This window comes from Solea solea, chromosome 16 (genome assembly GCF_958295425.1).
Source record: "Solea solea chromosome 16, fSolSol10.1, whole genome shotgun sequence".
In the NCBI taxonomy this organism is placed as follows: Eukaryota; Metazoa; Chordata; class Actinopteri; order Pleuronectiformes; family Soleidae; genus Solea; species Solea solea.
This window is the reverse complement of record NC_081149.1, coordinates 26,026,775-26,045,824: the sequence shown is the minus strand read 5'-3', so window position 1 is coordinate 26,045,824 and position 19,050 is coordinate 26,026,775. Positions and strand designations below refer to the sequence as shown.

The following is a 19,050-nucleotide window of genomic DNA, read 5'->3' as shown; positions in this document are numbered from 1 at the left end:
TTACTTTCAATCTTTGTTTAACATCAGCGGGTGGAAACACACACATGCACCTTTCAGGAATCACATATGTGATCCATTTTTATAGAAACTGGTCTGAGGTTCTCATGTCAACTTTGTCTCTATAAAAAACAACAACAACAATCTCTTGCTCAGCTTCCATGAAACAGTAAAATCACATTGAGCGGGTTTTAACTGAACTCATCCGGTCTGGAGTCCAGAACCTCGTGCCATACTGGATTAGTGCGGTGGACTGGGTCTGGCTGATCTTGACATGATGAAATGATATGATATGATATGATATGATATAATATAATATAATATAATACAATATATGAAATGATATAATATGAAATGATATGATATGATATGATATGATATGAAATGATATGATATGATATGATATGATATGATATGATATGATATGAAATGATATGATATGAAATGATATGATATGATATGATATGATATGAAATGATATGATATGATATGATATGATATGATATGATATGATATAATAATATAATATAATATAATACAATATAATAGAATATTATGAGCATCTGCAAACACAGTGAAACTGAGCCAGGGACAACATTACTCCTGAGGAGAGGATTGAGGAGAGTCTCACCATCAATAATTCTTACACTCTCATAATAATCAAGCTTTTAGACAGCAGGTGGCAGCAACAGTCCTGTTCTCAACATGTAGTAACCGTGGCAACAGCTGCCCTGGCAACAGCCATCACTCTGCTCTCTCTTTTGTCAGTCAGAGGGAGCTGGCCATCAGTCAGCTATAACCTCTTTTCTTACAAAAAAAGACAGAAAATAATAATTGAGAGATTTTGCTTAAATGTCTTAAAAACACTTTAGTACAATGTTCTAATGTTACCTCCACGTAAGCTTCAGAGAGTTCACTGTCAGGCATTAGTGCCCTTTCTGCACAAATTGAGGTTTCACTCTGTTTTTTATTTTTTCTGAGTGTAAATATTGTTTTAAATCATCCATCTTTGCTGATGGACTTTAGAGAACGCTGTTTTACCAAGAAGAGAGGAGGAATGAAACACCTGGTTGTTTATCTTGGGGATGGAACCGTTATTTCAAAAATGTTACTGTAAAAGTTGAACCTTTAAAACCTGTCTTCAAAGGTTGGATCCTTGTTATTAACAAACGTGAGTCCCACAGAGCATTCTCTTCCTGCCCATAGAGGAGGGGAGGGGGGTCATAGACGAGCTGCTTTTAGGCTCCAGTGTAGACTTGGTGTGGAGGCCAGCAGCGTGGTGGACTGGGTCTGGCTGATTCTGATTTTCCCACCTTTTATAGAGGATTATGTAAAGGACAGGGACTCTTCCACAAATAGAGGAGGAGTCTCTCTGTTCTGGATTGTGTAAGAACCGGTGAGTCATGGGACAGGTTTTTGGTAAATAGGACCGTCCCTTCTTCAGGACCCTGACTCGTGTGGTCCTCAGCTGATGGTGAAGTGGAGGCTTCTTCATGGTGTGGCTGTTCACACCTTTATTTCTGTTATAAAGCGCAATGTTGCACATACCTGGGCTTTCTGTTCTGAACCATGTCTTCAATTGGCTACTTAAAAAACACGATGCTACCTTTGTAGTAATGACAGGGATATCAATAACATCTGTACAAATGATAAACTAATAAACTGGATTAGCTCATTTCATTTTAGAGAGGATATGAAACAACTTACTGGAGTGGAAAGTTTGTGCAGAGCAGCCCAGGCTTCAGGATGCAGAGTATCATCAGTTTCTCTCTTCCACATCATCTGTGTTAGCGTCAGAGGAAAACTGCTGTCAGAAATCCATGTAGTAAAGGTCAACTAAATAAACAATCACTTCTCTTTATGATTCCTTCCAAAATGTTACAGTAGTGGAGGTTCAGGGACACATTTATCATTTTAGAGCCATTTTGAATAGAGCATTCAACCTCGCCTCAGCACGATTCAGGCTGCGTTTCCACTACAAAAAAGTACCTACTCAACGTGGGCGGAGTCATCACTGCACGGCTGTGTGAAACTGCAGTGATTTCGTTTTACACACACACACACACACACTGTAAAGCAGTTGTTTGCAGTGTAACTGAATCATTAGAATCAGTTTATTCAAAATATTAGTTCTGTTCTTCCTCCAGGACCGGAGCACCGACTGACTCTGACTCTGGACTGAAACACAGCGGCAGGGTCTGTGATTCAGCTCGCCGCTCGTGATCAGTGGCACTGTCATTCATTTCTCTATTAATTGTTGGAGATTAACCCGAGTTTTTAGGATTGTTAAATAGTTTTAACTGATCTACAGTTCGGCTTGATTTCTGTCTCTTCCTGTGACGGCACTCTGACCAATCGTTGCATAGTTACCTACTCAGCCCGTCTGGAACCTCGTGGAGCAGTTACTAAGAATAGTACCTGGTATTAGGTGCTATGCTCGTGGAAACGCTACTTAAAACGTGCCGTGGCGAGGCATAAACACGACTAATATTCATCCTCGAGCGGAAATTTAAACAATTTCCTCTCGGGGATGAATAAAGTATTTCTATTCTATTCTATTCTATTCTATTCTGTTCTATTCTATATATTCTATTCTATTCTGTTCTATTCTATTCTATTCTATTCTATTCTATATATTCTAATAGTTTACCATATAATAAGTGTTCAAACATTTTGGATCATTGGAAACATGACAGCCCTAGTGAACATTGTGAATGAACTCATTCATTCATTCATTCAGTGTCTACCACTTTGTTTTCAGAGGGACGCTGGAGCCAACCCTCGCAAACACAAAAAGACAAACAACACAAGTGAGACGAGTCCTGAATCATTTAGGTATGTGGGGTAGGCAGGTGTTCCTTTTGCTACAGTTCTCGTGTGTTCTTTACCTCTCCAGCTTTTTGTTGGTGCTTCACCATCTCCTCCTTCATCTGGTTCAGCTCATTTCTGCTGATATCCATGGTGTTGATGGGTCCAGGGCTCAGGCCGAGAGACGGTGCTGACCCCACTGATCCATCCGACAGAACTGGTTCAGAACTGGACAGAGAATCTGTCCTCAACAAGGACTCAGATGGAAGCATGGTGGAAACAGGCAGTTTGATCTGAGAGACAGACAGGATGTTTCAAGATGAAGCAGGTAACATTTGTTTCATTGGAATTACTGTGGTCTGGCAATTTAAGACATAGAGCAGAATAATGCATTGGGCAACTGCCTAAATATGGGTCTGCCTTGACCTCTGCATTTATTCCTTTAATACACAGTATTGAGAACGTTATTAGTGGTTATTTGTTAGCGCAAAGTCTGAGCAATTCCTAAATATTTACGTGACAAAAGATATTTATAATTTCTCATTTAAGACTTAGATTTTTCACAGTACTTAATGAGTCATTTTGGTCATTTCAATGTCACAACACTTGTATATGAACATTACCTTGATAGGCCTGATTGGCTCTTGCTGCAGCAGCTCAGATGGGTCCTGTTGATGATCTTGTTGTTGATGATGCAGTTGACGGGAAGCACAGGAAACACTTTGCTGATGAGGCTGCAGATGATGCTGCTGTGGTGCTTGGTGGTAGTCTTCTTGCTGTCTCTGATGATGTTGTGGATGCTGTTGGCTCAACTGCTGACTATTATATGGGAGGCTTTGTACTTTTATATCTCGATGCATGTCCACATGCACCTCCTCCCTCCTGCCTCGTCCTCGACCACGTCCACGACCCCTCCTACCTTCTCCTGTCACTGAGCCTACCAGCCCACTGCAGTAAGGAGGTTCTGGAAGTGGACGTATTCGAGGTCTACCTCGGGGGCGTGGAGGGCCTTCACGCTTTGGCTTAGTTGGTTTCCGGCCTCTCTTCTTGGGGCCATCATGTGGGAGGACTTGTGGAGGGTAACCCAGGGCAGAGTAGTTGCTGGGATGGGAAAAGTCCATGTCACTCATCAATGGACTAAGCCCACCCATTCCTGATGGCCCACCAGCCTTCCTACAACTAGACACCAAATCGGGAAGCAGGTCAGGAAGGCGCCGACTGTTGAGACGAATATCAGCTGGAACATCAGCTTTATTCTCATCATCCTCAAATTCATATTCCTGTGCATAGGTTTTCTTTGTTTGCGGTTGTGGCTCACGTCGCTGTTTGAGCAAGTGAAATGAACTGGTTTTCAGCAGCTTCTTGGGTCGAGAAGAGCAGAAGATAGGTGATGTCAGACCAGTAGCACCTAAACCACCCACTCCTACAGCTCCCATCATCTTGTTCATTGTGCCATCCCTTTGAACTGATGAGTTTAATCCAATGGTGGAAGTTTGGGAGTGGATGAGGCCAAGCTGGTCAGTATTCACAGTAGATGGAAGCTCATGGTTCTTCATAGAGTCAACATCTAAGAGCATATTACCATTTCCAGTTCCTGGAAGGTTGTGGCAGTATGGTCCATAGCCTTGATCACTGTGATGACCGACCATATCATAGCTCTCTCCAGTATCTCCTGTTTTTAAGGACTCTAAAGCATCTTGCCTTTGCCCATGGCCCTGTGTAAGGCTTTCTTGAGTTCCCTGTCTTGTGCCGGAATCTCCAACAAAGCCTGACTTGAAATCAGCTGAACAAAACATGTCCTCCATTTCTGGAAAGAAAGAGCGTTCTCCATCATGTAAGAGAGAGTCTGGAAAGCATCCAGGGTTCAGAGGAGCAAACTGCTGCTGCTGAATATGGTTCTGTCCAACTTTACACTCAGGACTCATTGTGTCAAACGGGTGCTGTTTGAGCTGATCTAATTGGGATTGTGACAGCTGCGTCTCAGGCTCTATTGGTTGGGGCTGTTGCTGTGGTTGGGGAGTCCCAATATTTGCTTCCATCCTGTGGGAGTTTGGGTGACCTAACAGAGAGTGTGACATCTGATGGTGAGCATGTGCCTGCTGTTGGTGGTGGCCATGGGGATGGGAATGAGCCTGAGGTTGGTTGAGGTGATGTAGGTGTGAAGTTGTGGACAATCCCAAATTAGGTTCTAAGAGAAACTCATGGAGATCTGAGGTTGGTTGTTGGGAAACATGGTGGGGTGTAAGTCTGTGCTGCTGTCTATGCATGTCTCCACTGCCTCCTTCTCCTCTAACAGTCATACCAAGCCCAGTTCGCTCCAGAGGTCCTCCACTGTCTCTGGCGTTTGCCTGGGATAGAGACTGGTCTACCATATCTAGTGGTGCCCTGGAGGTCTGAATGGTTCGGGTTGGATCTCTGTAGTGGGTATCAATACCCTGGTTTGGGAGCTGTGAGGAGTGGTTCTGTGAGTGGGAGTGCACCCCAGCAGGCCCTGTTCCTGCAGACGAACCCATAGCCTGCTGTCTCAAGGAGTGCTGCTGTTGCTGTTCAGGGGGCAGCTGGGGGTCCAGCTTGGTGTGGGTGGTATGGGAAAGGACAGACTGCAGCATGTGCTGTGGATGTGCTGGCGGTGAGTCCATCAGGGAGAGGGGAACCTGGCTTTGGTGAGTTTGCTGAACATCTGGTGTGTTACATAAGTACGTATCATTTGTTTCAGGCGTCTTTTTTAGCTCCATGTGAGGATGGCTATGTGAGAGAGTATGGCCTTGCTGAGAATGTTGAGCATGCTCTGTGTGTTGAGTCTGGTGGGAGATTTGAGAGTGCTGGGGGTGTTGAGTGTGTGACGACAAGAGAGAGGTGCAATGGAAATGCTGGGAGTGTGTTTGCTGAGTATAGGGGTCCTCTCTTCCATAACGGTCCACAGGTCCCATGGGGCCACGTTGTTGTTGATTGGACTGGGTAGTATGGGAGTGGGAAAGGGAGTCATTGACCCCTACTAAGCCCACAGCAGTGGACTTTGATATGTTCACATCTGACTTGGTTTGCTGCTGTTTCTTCTGTGGTAGCTCCACCTGACTGTTTAAGCCATTTGTTGCCTCAATAATTGTCGATCCAGAGCCAGAACCGCTGGCCGTGTTACTGCTGCGAATGACACTCTGAAAGGGGTAGCGCTCTACTGAAACCTTATTTATATCTAAGGCCACACCCTTGCTTTCCCCATCCCTAGCCTGAGGGAGTGACTGGGGGAGTTGCTGAGCAGGTGGGTGATGCTGGGAAGAATGGGCAGTTGAGTCCTGTGCATGAAGTAGGTGATGGATGAGGAAATCATGATCCTCTTCCTCATCTTGGGATTGCTGAGCTCCTACCATGTTTGATACTGTTTTTGTCTTAGGTGGGGAAGCATGGTAGGATTGATTCTGCGCTTGCTGTGCATCATGAAAACCTTGTGGTGAGGATATAAAAGCTGGAGAGAGGATGGAGGACAAATATTTGGTGGCACCTGACACTCCTGGGGACTGTGCAGGACGAGCAGCAGCAGGAGAGTGCAATCCAGGGCGACTGATAGTTGAACTGATGGAGGATGAGGGACTAGATTCAGGCAGGTGGTAACTGTTTCCATTACCAACACTTGCAGCCCCACTTCCAGATCCTGCAGACCCAACTCCACTAACAAGTGCTGTAGCTCCTGATGCAGATCCACTTCCTATTGATTCTCCAGCACTCCCATACCCTAATGATGGACTGCCAGTTCTTCTAAGAGAAGCTGAACCAAAGCTTGAACCCCCAAAGAGCATCTCTGCAGAGAATGAGTGTCCTACTGTACCTACACCAGTGAAAGCCTTCGTTTCAGTGCCCCCTGCCCCAGAGCTCAGGTCCTGGGCATGAGGTGAGCTGAAGCCTCCATATGAGTGGGTTATGTGTGCAGTTGGAGGCTGGTTGGGAGAGTAGGACTGGACATGTTGCTGAGGAGAGGTCTGGTCTGGAGGGCCTGTACTAGAGTTAGCCACAGATGGAGAGCAATATGTGGAGAGGCATTGTTTGGTTGCTGGCTGTTGAGCAAGAGTAGATGATGTTAGACTAGGTGGCACTGGCACTGGCTGGGTTGGGGGCTTCTGACAAAAGGGAGCAGACAAGGAGCCAGCACTTGCCTTGGGGCTAGAAGAGGATAATGAAGTGGAGGTGGTTGATGATGAGGTGTGTAGGGTACGGGAGGAGGATGATAATGAAACTGAAGAGGAGTAGACAGTACTGGAGCTGGAACTTTTGACCCCCTTAGTGCCAGATAAGGGTGAGACTGAGGAGTTGGTGGATGAAGATGAGTAAGGAGTTTGGATGATAGGTCGATATGTCTGGGATTCCATACGTGGTGAAGAGTTTGGGTCTCTGGATGGGCTCTCATCTCCTAGGGGACTGCAGGACACACCCGCATGTCGGTGATGGCTGGCTATCGGCTGGTAGCTAGAACCACCACAACTGACATACTGCTGCATGGGCAGAGTTGTGGGGTGGGGTGGGGATGAACGCTGGTAATGCTTGATCACACTGTCTTGCCTTGAAACTGCCCTTTCTGGAGGTGGGGGGAGCTGAGTTGTCGCAGGTAGCACAGCTGGTGTGGATGAGAGCATGGATGCATTATAGAGCTGGGAGGATTGGTTGTGGAGCTGAGAGGATAACAGGTTAAACTGGGTAGGGGACAGGTGGCAGTTGGAAGAGGAAGAAGGGGTTTGGGTCTGAGCAGGGGCTAGGGGTTCCTGAGAACCCCGGTAAGTGGTACTCTGGGATAGCAAGCGATTAAAGCCCAAGCTGGATTGAGAAGATGTTTTGATGTGTAGCAAGGGATCATGGGGGGACAGCAAGCCATTAGGAGTTGAGCTGAATGTTGGTGCATCCTGCAAGGATATTGAGGGAGTGAAAGACCGCCCAGAAAAGGAGCCAGGGTGCTGGTATGCTGACAGGGTTGAGGAAGAGGGGAAGGAACTGGAACCCTGAAGTGCCCCTGAAATAAAGAGTTCCGGTGGGGCTGGTGTATGCATTGCTATGGGAAACATGGATTACATGGATTGTGTTGGTCAAAGGAAGTCACTGTTCAAATTAAACAAATTCATTTATTACCAATTAACAACTATTGACAGGTTAAAACAAAAAACTTGAATGAATACAATTAAATCAATTATTATTAATTTTGCTAATTAAATCTGTACAATTTGCTTCTAATAAAATTCATAGTAGTTTCTAGGGATGCACTTATAGATCGAATAGCGATGTATTTATTTCTTCACCTGAGTAGAATATTTGTTTCAGTTTATAGTGACGTGTTGGATGGTTAGTTTTAACAAAGCATCCATTAAAATCTATTATTTTAATGGATATATTACATATAAACTGCTCAGTTTTTTCAGAGTGGGAAAAAGGACAGTATCGGAGTAGTACTGGATTGGCAGATACTCAAAGTTGCTGTATCGGTATCGCTATTGGATATGAAAAAAGTGGTATGGGGCCATCCCCAGTAGTTTCAGTAGTAGTAGGAACTGTGTCTCAAGTGTAATGTTTCTCTGACACTCACCAGTCTGCCAAGAGGGAGTTCTAAATTGGGAGAGGAGAGAAGAAGCAGAGGGAGTGGGCTGTGGACCCCGGGACTCGAGTGTTGAAATCAGATTCATGACGGAGGGGTCAGGACCAGAAGAGCTGGTGTGGTGGAGGCTGGTATCAAATAGTCCTGATAAACCTGTCGACAAAACAAAAACAATATCATAGATCATATCATCATCTCTGCTGTAATGTACTTTTGATTTGGTCAGTCAGAAACACCAAATAGTTACTTTGACTATGACAACAATTTTCTCATCCTTTGCTATCAGACATTTCCCTGCTTTGACCTTTGACCTGTAGATTGCTTTGGTAGGTTGAAATTATTGCCCTATCCATCTGTGCAGAGGACTTCAGAAGACAATCTTCCATACTAACTTAACTAATGAGGTCACTGTTCCTGGAAACAACTGTTCATTGACCCTGTCTGAATCTAAACCTTACCAATATTTAATGCTCATCAACCCCAACTGGACTTTCACTCTTTACCCACTGCCACACTTCTCTTAACAGTCGTTTGAATTTCATGCTATAACTGTAACTCACCCAGTCAAACTAATCATTGTTGTCATCTACCGTCCACCAGGCCCATTGGGACACTTCTTGGAGGAACTAGATGTCCTCCTCTCAAACATCCCAGAAAATGGACCACCACTTGTTCTTCTTGGTGACTTCAACATCCAGTCAGAGAAGTCATCCGATCTACTTCTTCTACTTTCGTCTCTTTATCTCTCACTTGCTCCCTCTCCACCAACTCACAAAGCTGGCAACCACCTTGACCTCATCTTCACCAGAAACTGCTCCACCTCTGACCTCAAGGTAACTCCACTTCATGTCTCTGATCATTTCTTCATTTCTTACTCTCTCCCACTCTCCCAATCTGATGATCTCATCTCATCAGATATTGCACTTGTCCGTCGTTACATTCGCTCTCTCTCTCCCTCATCTCTCTCCTCAACTGTTCTATCAGCACTTCCTTCAGCTGACTCCTTCTCCCTCATGCATCCCAACTCTGCCACAGACACCTTCCTCTCTACTCTGTCCTCCGCTCTTGAGTCTCTCTGTCCTCTTACTTCACGGCAGGTTCGTAAGTCCTCCCCAGCCCCGTGGCTGTCTGACTCAGTGGCTGTCTGACCTTTCTGCAGCGTTTTACACAGTTAACCACCAGATCCTTACTTCCTCCCTTCAAGAACTAGGTGACTCAGGCTCTGCACTTACCCTACTCTTGTCCTATCTTCAAAACCGAACATACAGAGTAACCTGGAGAGGATCCGTGTCGGAACCCTGTCCTCTAGCTACTGGGGTCCCTCAGGGTTCTGTCTTGGGCCCTCTCCTCTTCTCTCTATACACCAACTCTCTTGGTTCTGTTATTCTCTCTCATGGTTTTTCCTATCACAGCTACGCCGATGACACCCAACTCATTCTCTCTTTTCCCAGCTCCGACACACATGTAGCAGAACGGATCTCCGCTTGTCTGACCGACATCTCTCAGTGGATATCTGACCATCACCTGAAACTCAATCTCGAAAAGACTGAGTTTCTTGTTCTCCCAGGAAAGAGCTCTCCCACCACAGACCTGACCATCACCCTTGACAACTCTGTGGTAACTCCTTCTCATACCGCAAGGAACCTGGGTGTGACACTTGATGACCATCTCTCCCTCACTGCCAACATTGCTGCAACAGCTCGATCTTGCAGATACATGTTGCACAACATCAGAAGGATACGGCCTCTTCTAACCCAGAAGGCGGCACAGGTTCTGGTCCAGGCTCTTGTCATCTCACGCTTGGATTACTGCAACTCCCTCCTGGCTGGTCTCCCTGCGTGTGCCATACGACCTCTGCAACTCATCCAGAATGCAGCAGCTCGACTGGTCTGCAACTTACCAAAATTCTCTCACACTACACCGCTCCTCCGCTCCCTTCACTGGCTTCCTGTAGCTGCTCGCATCCGCTTCAAGACTCTAGTGCTTGCGTTCCATGCTACAAACGGATCCGGTCCAGCCTACATCCAGGACATGATCAAAACCTACACCCCAGCCCGCCCACTCCGCTCTGCATCGGCAAACCGGCCTGCTGCCCCCTCACTGAGAGGATTGCAGAGGCATTCGCAGAACTCGAGACTGTTCACTGTCCTAGCTCCCAAATGGTGGAACGAGCTCCCCATCAACATCCGGACAGCGGAAAGCCTCCACATCTTCCGCCGCCGACTAAAAACACATTTCTTCCGACTCTACCTTGACTAAAACGATGACGACGACGACTAGCACTTCATAGTTTGGCTTAATTGAAGCTCTTTCTCACTTCTAGATCTTATTTGTACCCAAATGTTTAAATGCACTTATTGTAAGTCGCTTTGGATAAAAGTGTCTGCTAAATGACATGTAATGTAATGTAATAATCATCACATGTTCTGATCTGTGTAAGTTTTAGAATATCTCGCTGCCCTATTATCAAAGCTTCAGTACTTAACTTCTGGCACGCCCTGGGGAAATAACAATTACCAAAATACTGCACCCCCTCCTCTAAACGACCATGCTGCTAAAGTAATATAATTCCATTAAACTGATGAACACCCAGGGTTTTTTTCTTAGTAAAATCCACTTCATCTGCTATGTCACTTTTCCAGCACTATGTCTCTGTTGTGCTTCCACCCTGCTTCCCTGAGTCATGACGAACCAGGACTTACTTCCTGTGCACAGTGTGTGGTAATGTCGCCAGGGCGACACTACAACCCAGCAAGGTCAGTGTCCCTCACTCACTCACTCATCGCCGCTTTATCCTCCACATGAGGGTCACAGTGAGGGGCACTGCTCGCACAAGGTCAGTGTTTATGACACGATAAAAGGTCCTAAACATTCTACATTCTAAATCATTCATTCACTAAATCTTCTACTGATGTATGTATCTTACCAAGTGTGCGTCCAGCAGATCCCCAGGCCCCGCCCTGTCTGGAGCTTCCTGGGTGGTGGTTGGCTGCATAGCCCTGGAGTGGATGAGGTGTGCCATAAGCTTGTCTGTGGAGCAGCTCCGAGTCTGGATGGGACGACCTGGAGCTGTCATACATGAAGCTGAAAACAGAGGGTTATTTGGTTTGACTGATGTACTGATGACACGTCAGACTGTCATTATTAATTTTTATTATTATTGTTATCATTATTATTATTATTATTATTAGTGTTATTATTGTTGCTGTTATCATTATTATCATTATTATTATTATTAGTGTTATCATTATTATTATTATTATTTTTATTGTTAGTATTATTATTATTATCATTATTATCATTATTATTATTAGTGTTATCATTATTATTATTATTATTTTTATTGTTAGTATTATTATTATTATCATTATTATCATTATTATTATTATTGTTATAATTATTATTATTATTATTATTATCATTATTATTATTATTATTGTTATCATCATTATTATTATTATTATTATTAGTGTTATCATTATTATCATTATTATTATTAGTGGTATCATTAATATTATAATTTGTATTATTGTTATTATTGTTAGTATTATTATTATTATAATATCATTATTATTATTATTATTATTATCATCATTATTATTATTATTATTATTATTAGTGGTATCATTATTATTATTATTGTTACCTTTATTATTATTATTATCATTATCATCATCATCATTATTATTATTATTGTTATCATTATTATTATTATTGTTGTCGTTATTATTATTATTATTGTTATTATTATAATTATTAAAACCAAAATGCCCCAAAAAATACATAACACATTGATCAACTGCAACACATAAACCTCCCTGCTTACTTTTCCAAACTATAATCTTTGGTATCAGCGTACACATTTACTGAAAATATAAGCATGGTAATAAACCCTTAAGTCAGAATACTAATGCACACTGTTGCAATTTCCAAATGTACGGTATGTACAGTACGACCTGTCACTGGTTGTATCAGTGGCTGTTGTTAATGCTCACATTCTGCGTTCTTAATCAATATACATGTTGCCTTATCCATTTCTTCAACAGTCTTTTCCAAATTGGAAACTTAAATTTGTGTTACGTTGTAAACTGTTCACTCTCCGCACCAAAGTCCATAAAGACAATCAGCTAATGTCCACGTGTGCTATGTTGTGATTTCTTAAAATAAAGTCCATAAACACGTATACTGCAGCAAGAATAAGGATAGCCAAAGTGACGATACATATTAAGAAGCAAATGTTTGGGGTTTGGTTCAGAGGCAATGGTATGGCACATTATATCATCATGCTGCTCTAACTCCCAAACAGATGAAACAACCAGTGCATACATGGCATTCAGCAAGACAACATGTGAATTTGATATTCTGTCAAATGTGGGACGTAAAGTTCACGTTCAAACTGTAATTACTTGCTCAAAATGCTGTGAGAATCCAGCAGAGGTCAGTGACGGCGTCAGCTGCAAGCACAGCAGTCCCAAAGTCTCTCTCCACAGACACACCCCCAGACGGTGTGCACTAAAGATCCGCTAATAACCTAATACTCCCTATAAATATGTGTGTGTTGGACACATCTGTGCACTCTCTCTTTATTTCGTTGGAAACAAAAAGAGATGCTCTTCACACCGATCAGGTTGATGGACTGATAATATCAGACATTACATTGTTTGCCTTGTTTTGATGTTACAGACGGAACATAATTATATTTTAGATGTTGTCAGTGAGTTCACATTCAGTGTTTATTCCATTATTCATTTGTTCAAACAAAAAAAGTTAGAAAGTGACACCTAAGTGTTCTGGGTTAGTTCTGAGTCTCAGACAAAGACCCTGAGACTGCTTTTCTGCCTGGAAACTGAAGTTTGCTTCACAACAGTGTGTTATCCTCAACAGGTATTCCCCCCTGGAAAACGTAGAAATGTAAAACCCTCTGAAGCACGATTTCCTGCATTTTGACGGCCACATTTTGTGAAGTAAAGCTATTATTAGCAGTAGATCAGCAGCTGGTGGATTACAAACTTCAGTTAGCAGTCAGAAAACGCTGTCTATCTATAAGATCAAGCAGCGATTATCTTCAGATATGAGACTTCAGCAGCCATAGATATGATTGTTTCTCCTTGTGTGAACTCTCTGAGCCTGAACTGGGATTTAATGGTGTGTTATGAATGTACACATTACTCTTATGCTAGATTACTTAATATGACAACATGTTACAATTTCATTAAATCAACTTCAGTATAAACATGATGTCATAAGGGTGACATAAGAGTTTAATGACGTCTCTACTATCTGATGACATGAGAGTTTAATGACGTCTCTACTATCTGATGACATAAGAGTTTAATGACGTCTCTACTATCTGATGACATGAGAGTTTAATGACGTCTCTACTATCTGATGACATAAGAGTTTAATGACGTCTCAACTATCTGATGACATGAGAGTTTAATGACGTCTCTACTATCTGATGACATAAGAGTTTAATGACGTCTCTACTATCTGATGACATGAGATTTTAATGACGTCTCAACTATCTGATGACATGAGAGTTTAATGACGTCTCTACTATCTGATGACATGAGAGTTTAATGACGTCTCTACTATCTGATGACATGAGAGTTTAATGACGTCTCTACTATCTGATGACATGAGAGTTTAATGACGTCTCTACTATCTGATGACATAAGAGTTTAATGACGTCTCTACTATCTGATGACATTAGAGTTTAATGACGTCTCTACTATCTGATGACATGAGAGTTTAATGACGTCTCTACTATCTGATGACATGAGAGTTTAATGACGTCTCTACTATCTGATGACATAAGAGTTTAATGACGTCTCTACTATCTGATGACATGAGAGTTTAGTGACGTCTCTACTATCTGATGACATGAGAGTTTAATGACGTCTCTACTATCTGATGACATAAGAGTTTAATGACGTCTCTACTATCTGATGACATGAGAGTTTAATGACGTCTCTACTATCTGATGACATGAGAGTTTAATGACGTCTCTACTATCTGATGACATGAGAGTTTAATGACGTCTCTACTATCTGATGACATGAGAGTTTAATGACGTCTCTACTATCTGATGACATGAGAGTTTAATGACGTCTCTACTATCTGATGACATGAGAGTTTAATGACGTCTCAACTATCTGATGACATGAGAGTTTAATGACGTCTCTACTATCATCTAAGGTCATACTTTCCACATCTGTGTGTCTGCAGAAGTCTGCCAAGGTCCATGTGACATACATGTGTACGTCCATTCAGACCCTACATGGACAACACACACACACACACGTGGGCATTCCAGTCCAGTTGGTGGTTTGAGTTTAACACTGCTTGAAGGTAGATAAGGAAGGAAAGACAGGAATATGAGACTCAGTATGCACCTGGAAGAGTCAACTGACCCCTAATTAAGTGTGAACAGAAGAAGAAAAAAGAATGGAGATGATAATAAAAGAGAAGTTCAAACTTATTATTATTATGATTATTATTATAATAATTAGAAGAAGAAGAAGAAGAACAACCGCTGGCATGTGCAGTACGTGCACGTCGGCAAATGCAGAATTATGACAGGCTTAATGTGAGACCACTCCCCCTGCCTTTACTCTGGTGGCCTTCACATACTGAAAGGATCGATCCATCCATATTCTACCACTTTATCCTCCACAGGAGGGTCGCGGGGGAGCTGTGCCAACACAGGGCGATAGGCGGGGTGCACCCTGGACAGATCAAGGATCGAACCACTCTTCCACAATTCTCCATTCTCTGCTATTTCCTCTTTCTTTCTCCTCAGGTTTGTGTGGGCAGAGCCACTCTTCTCAGTGTGTGAAGCTTCAAGCAGCACAAGGTAGTGTCTCCATGAAGACTCTGGCCTGAGGTATAACATGCTTTTTTCTAAGGCTACAAAAACCACATGATTTTTATTTGAATGTATGTACAGAATATAGAGCAGCCATACCTCTATCATATCACACTTCTGACAATAAACAATCCAAGGTGCTACAGACTGGAATATTCAGTAGAAGATTCAGAAGTCATTCTATTTGTTTAAAGTTTAAATGAAATGCAGATGTTCAGGGAGTAACAGGAAAACCAGCGTATGACATGTACACTCGCTTTTCTCCAAATGAAATCATGAACAATGATATCACCATCAACAAATATACAAATATAATGATAAGAATAGAATGAAAGTAAAAGTTTAAATTATTATCATTATATGATGAAATCATCATCAACAAAAGAAAGTATGGGTTCTTAAATTAGATTACATGTCATTTAGCAGACGCTTTTATCCAAAGCGACTTACAAGGGAATTGAGTACAACAGCCAGGGGTGGAGTTGAACTTGCAACCATGATGTCTTTTGCACACAGGGTACCGGTCTTAACCACTGAGCGACTCCACCCCCTTATCATTATCATTATTATCATTATTCATTCATTATCATTATTATCATTATTATCATTATTATCGTTATTCAGTCATTATCATTATTATCATCATTATCACTATTATCATTATTATTGTCATTATCATTATTCAGTCATTATCATTATTATCATCATTATCATTATTATCATTATTATTGTCATTATCATTATTCAGTCATACTCATTATTATCATTATTCATTCATTATCATTATTATCGTGATCATTATCATTATTTTCATTATCATGATCATTATGATGTGACCTGTAGCTTACATGTAAAGTGTTAGTGTTAGTGTAATAATAAAACACATTATGCATGTGTTTTATTATTATTATCATTATTATCATTATGATCATTATCATGTGACCTGTTGCTTACATGTAAAGTGTTAGTGTTAGTGTAATAATAAAACACATTATGCATGTGTTTTATTATTATTATCATTATTATCATTATGATCATTATCATGTGACCTGTTGCTTACATGTAAAGTGTTAGTGTAAACAGTATTATGCATGTGTTTTATTATTATTATCATTGTCATTATCATTATTATCATTATCATTATGATCATTATCATGATGTGACCTGTTGCTTACATGTAAAGTGTTAGTGTAAACAGTATTATGCATGTGTTTTATTATTATTATCATTATTATCATTATGATCATTATCATGTGACCTGTTGCTTACATGTAAAGTGTTAGTGTTAGTGTAATAATAAAACACATTATGCATGTGTTTTATTATTATTATCATTATTATCATTATGATCATTATCATGTGACCTGTTGCTTACATGTAAAGTGTTAGTGTAAACAGTATTATGCATGTGTTTTATTATTATTATCATTGTCATTATCATTATTATCATTATCATTATGATCATTATCATGATGTGACCTGTTGCTTACATGTAAAGTGTTAGTGTAAACAGTATTATGCATGTGTTTTATTATTATTATCATTATTATCATTATGATCATTATCATGTGACCTGTTGCTTACATGTAAAGTGTTAGTGTAAACAGTATTATGCATGTGTTTTATTATTATTATCATTGTCATTATCATTATTATCATTATCATTATGATCATTATCATGATGTGACCTGTTGCTTACATGTAAAGTGTTAGTGTAAACAGTATTATGCATGTGTTTTATTATTATTATCATTATTATCATTATGATTATTATCATTATGATCATTATCATGTGACCTGTTGCTTACATGTAAAGTGTTAGTGTAAACAGTATTATGCGTGTGTTTTATTATTATTATCATTATTATCATTATGATCGTTATCATGTGACCTGTTGCTTACATGTAAAGTGTTAGTGTAAACAGTATTATGCATGTGTTTTATTATGATGATCATTATTATCATTATGATCATTATCATGTGACCTGTTGCTTACATGTAAAGTGTTAGTGTAAACAGTATTATGCATGTGTTTTATTATGATGATCATTATCCTTATTATCATTATCATTATTATCATGATGATCATTATTATGATGTGACCTGTTGCTTACATGTAACGTGTTCGTGTAAACAGTATTATGCGTGTGTTTTATTATTATTATCATTATTATCATTATCATTATTATCATTATGATCATTATCATGATGTGACCTGTTGCTTACATGTAAAGTGTTAGTGTAAACAGTATTATGCATGTGTTTTATTATTATTATCATTATTATCATTATGATCATTATCATGTGACCTGTTGCTTACATGTAAAGTGTTAGTGTAAACAGTATTATGCATGTGTTTTATTATTATTATCATTGTCATTATCATTATTATCATTATCATTATGATTATTATCATGATGTGACCTGTTGCTTACATGTAAAGTGTTAGTGTAAACAGTATTATGCATGTGTTTTATTATTATTATCATTATTATCATTATGATTATTATCATTATGATCATTATCATGTGACCTGTTGCTTACATGTAAAGTGTTAGTGTAAACAGTATTATGCGTGTGTTTTATTATTATTATCATTATTATCATTATGATCATTATCATGTGACCTGTTGCTTACATGTAAAGTGTTAGTGTAAACAGTATTATGCATGTGTTTTATTATGATGATCATTATTATCATTATGATCATTATCATGTGACCTGTTGCTTACATGTAAAGTGTTAGTGTAAACAGTATTATGCATGTGTTTTATTATGATGATCATTATCCTTATTATCATTATCATTATTATCATGATGATCATTATTATGATGTGACCTGTTGCTTACATGTAACGTGTTCGTGTAAACAGTATTATGCGTGTGTTTTATTATTATTATCATTATTATCATTATCATTATTATCATTATGATCATTATTATCATGATGATCATTATTATGATGTGACCTGTTGCTTACATGTAACGTGTTCGTGTAAACAGTATTATGCGTGTGTTTTATTATTATTATCATTATTATCATTATCATTATTATCATTATGATCATTATTATCATGATGATCATTATTATGATGTGACCTGTTGCTTACATGTAACGTGTTCGTGTAAACAGTATTATGCGTGTGTTTTATTATTATTATCATTATTATCATTATTATCATTATGATCATTATTATCATGATGATCATTATTATGATGTGACCTGTTGCTTACATGTAAAGTGTTAGTGTAAACAGTATTATGCGTGTGATTTATTATTATTATCATTATCATTATTATCATTATGATCATTATTATCATGATGATGATGTGACCTGTTGCTTACATGTAAAGTGTTAGTGTAAACAGTATTATGCATGTGTTTTATTATTATTATCATTATTATCATTATGATCATTATCATGATGTGACCTGTTGCTTACATGTAAAGTGTTAGTGTAAACAGTATTATGCATGTGTTTTATTATTATCATTATGATCATTATGATCATTATCATGTGACCTGTTGCTTACATGTAAAGTGTTAGTGTAAACAGTATTATGCATGTGTTTTATTATTATTAATCATTATTATTATTATCATTATGATCATTATTATCATTATGATGATGTGACCTGTTGCTTACATGTAAAGTGTTAGTGTAAACAGTATTATGCATGTGTTTTATTATTATTAATCATTATTATTATTATCATTATTATCATGATGATGATGTGACCTGTTGCTTACATGTAAAGTGTTAGTGTAAACAGTATTATGCGTGTGTTTTATTATTATCATTAT

The 19,050-nt window shown here is 39.7% G+C and overlaps 1 protein-coding gene across 1 annotated transcript in view; it reads right to left on the bottom strand.

Moving 5' to 3' along the window:
• The window catches only part of prr12b (proline rich 12b), a 35,079-nt gene that overhangs the window by 14,343 nt on the left and 1,686 nt on the right, over window positions 1–19,050 (bottom strand). Inside the window, exons 2-6 of the mRNA XM_058652876.1 lie at window positions 11,304–11,461; window positions 8,369–8,530; window positions 3,429–7,840; window positions 2,886–3,098; window positions 1,705–1,779 (exon numbers count right to left, since the gene is read on the bottom strand). Of these exons, the coding sequence (XP_058508859.1) occupies window positions 1,705–1,779; window positions 2,886–3,098; window positions 3,429–7,840; window positions 8,369–8,530; window positions 11,304–11,461 (5,020 nt within the window). The remainder of the gene's footprint in view (window positions 1–1,704; window positions 1,780–2,885; window positions 3,099–3,428; window positions 7,841–8,368; window positions 8,531–11,303; window positions 11,462–19,050) is intronic.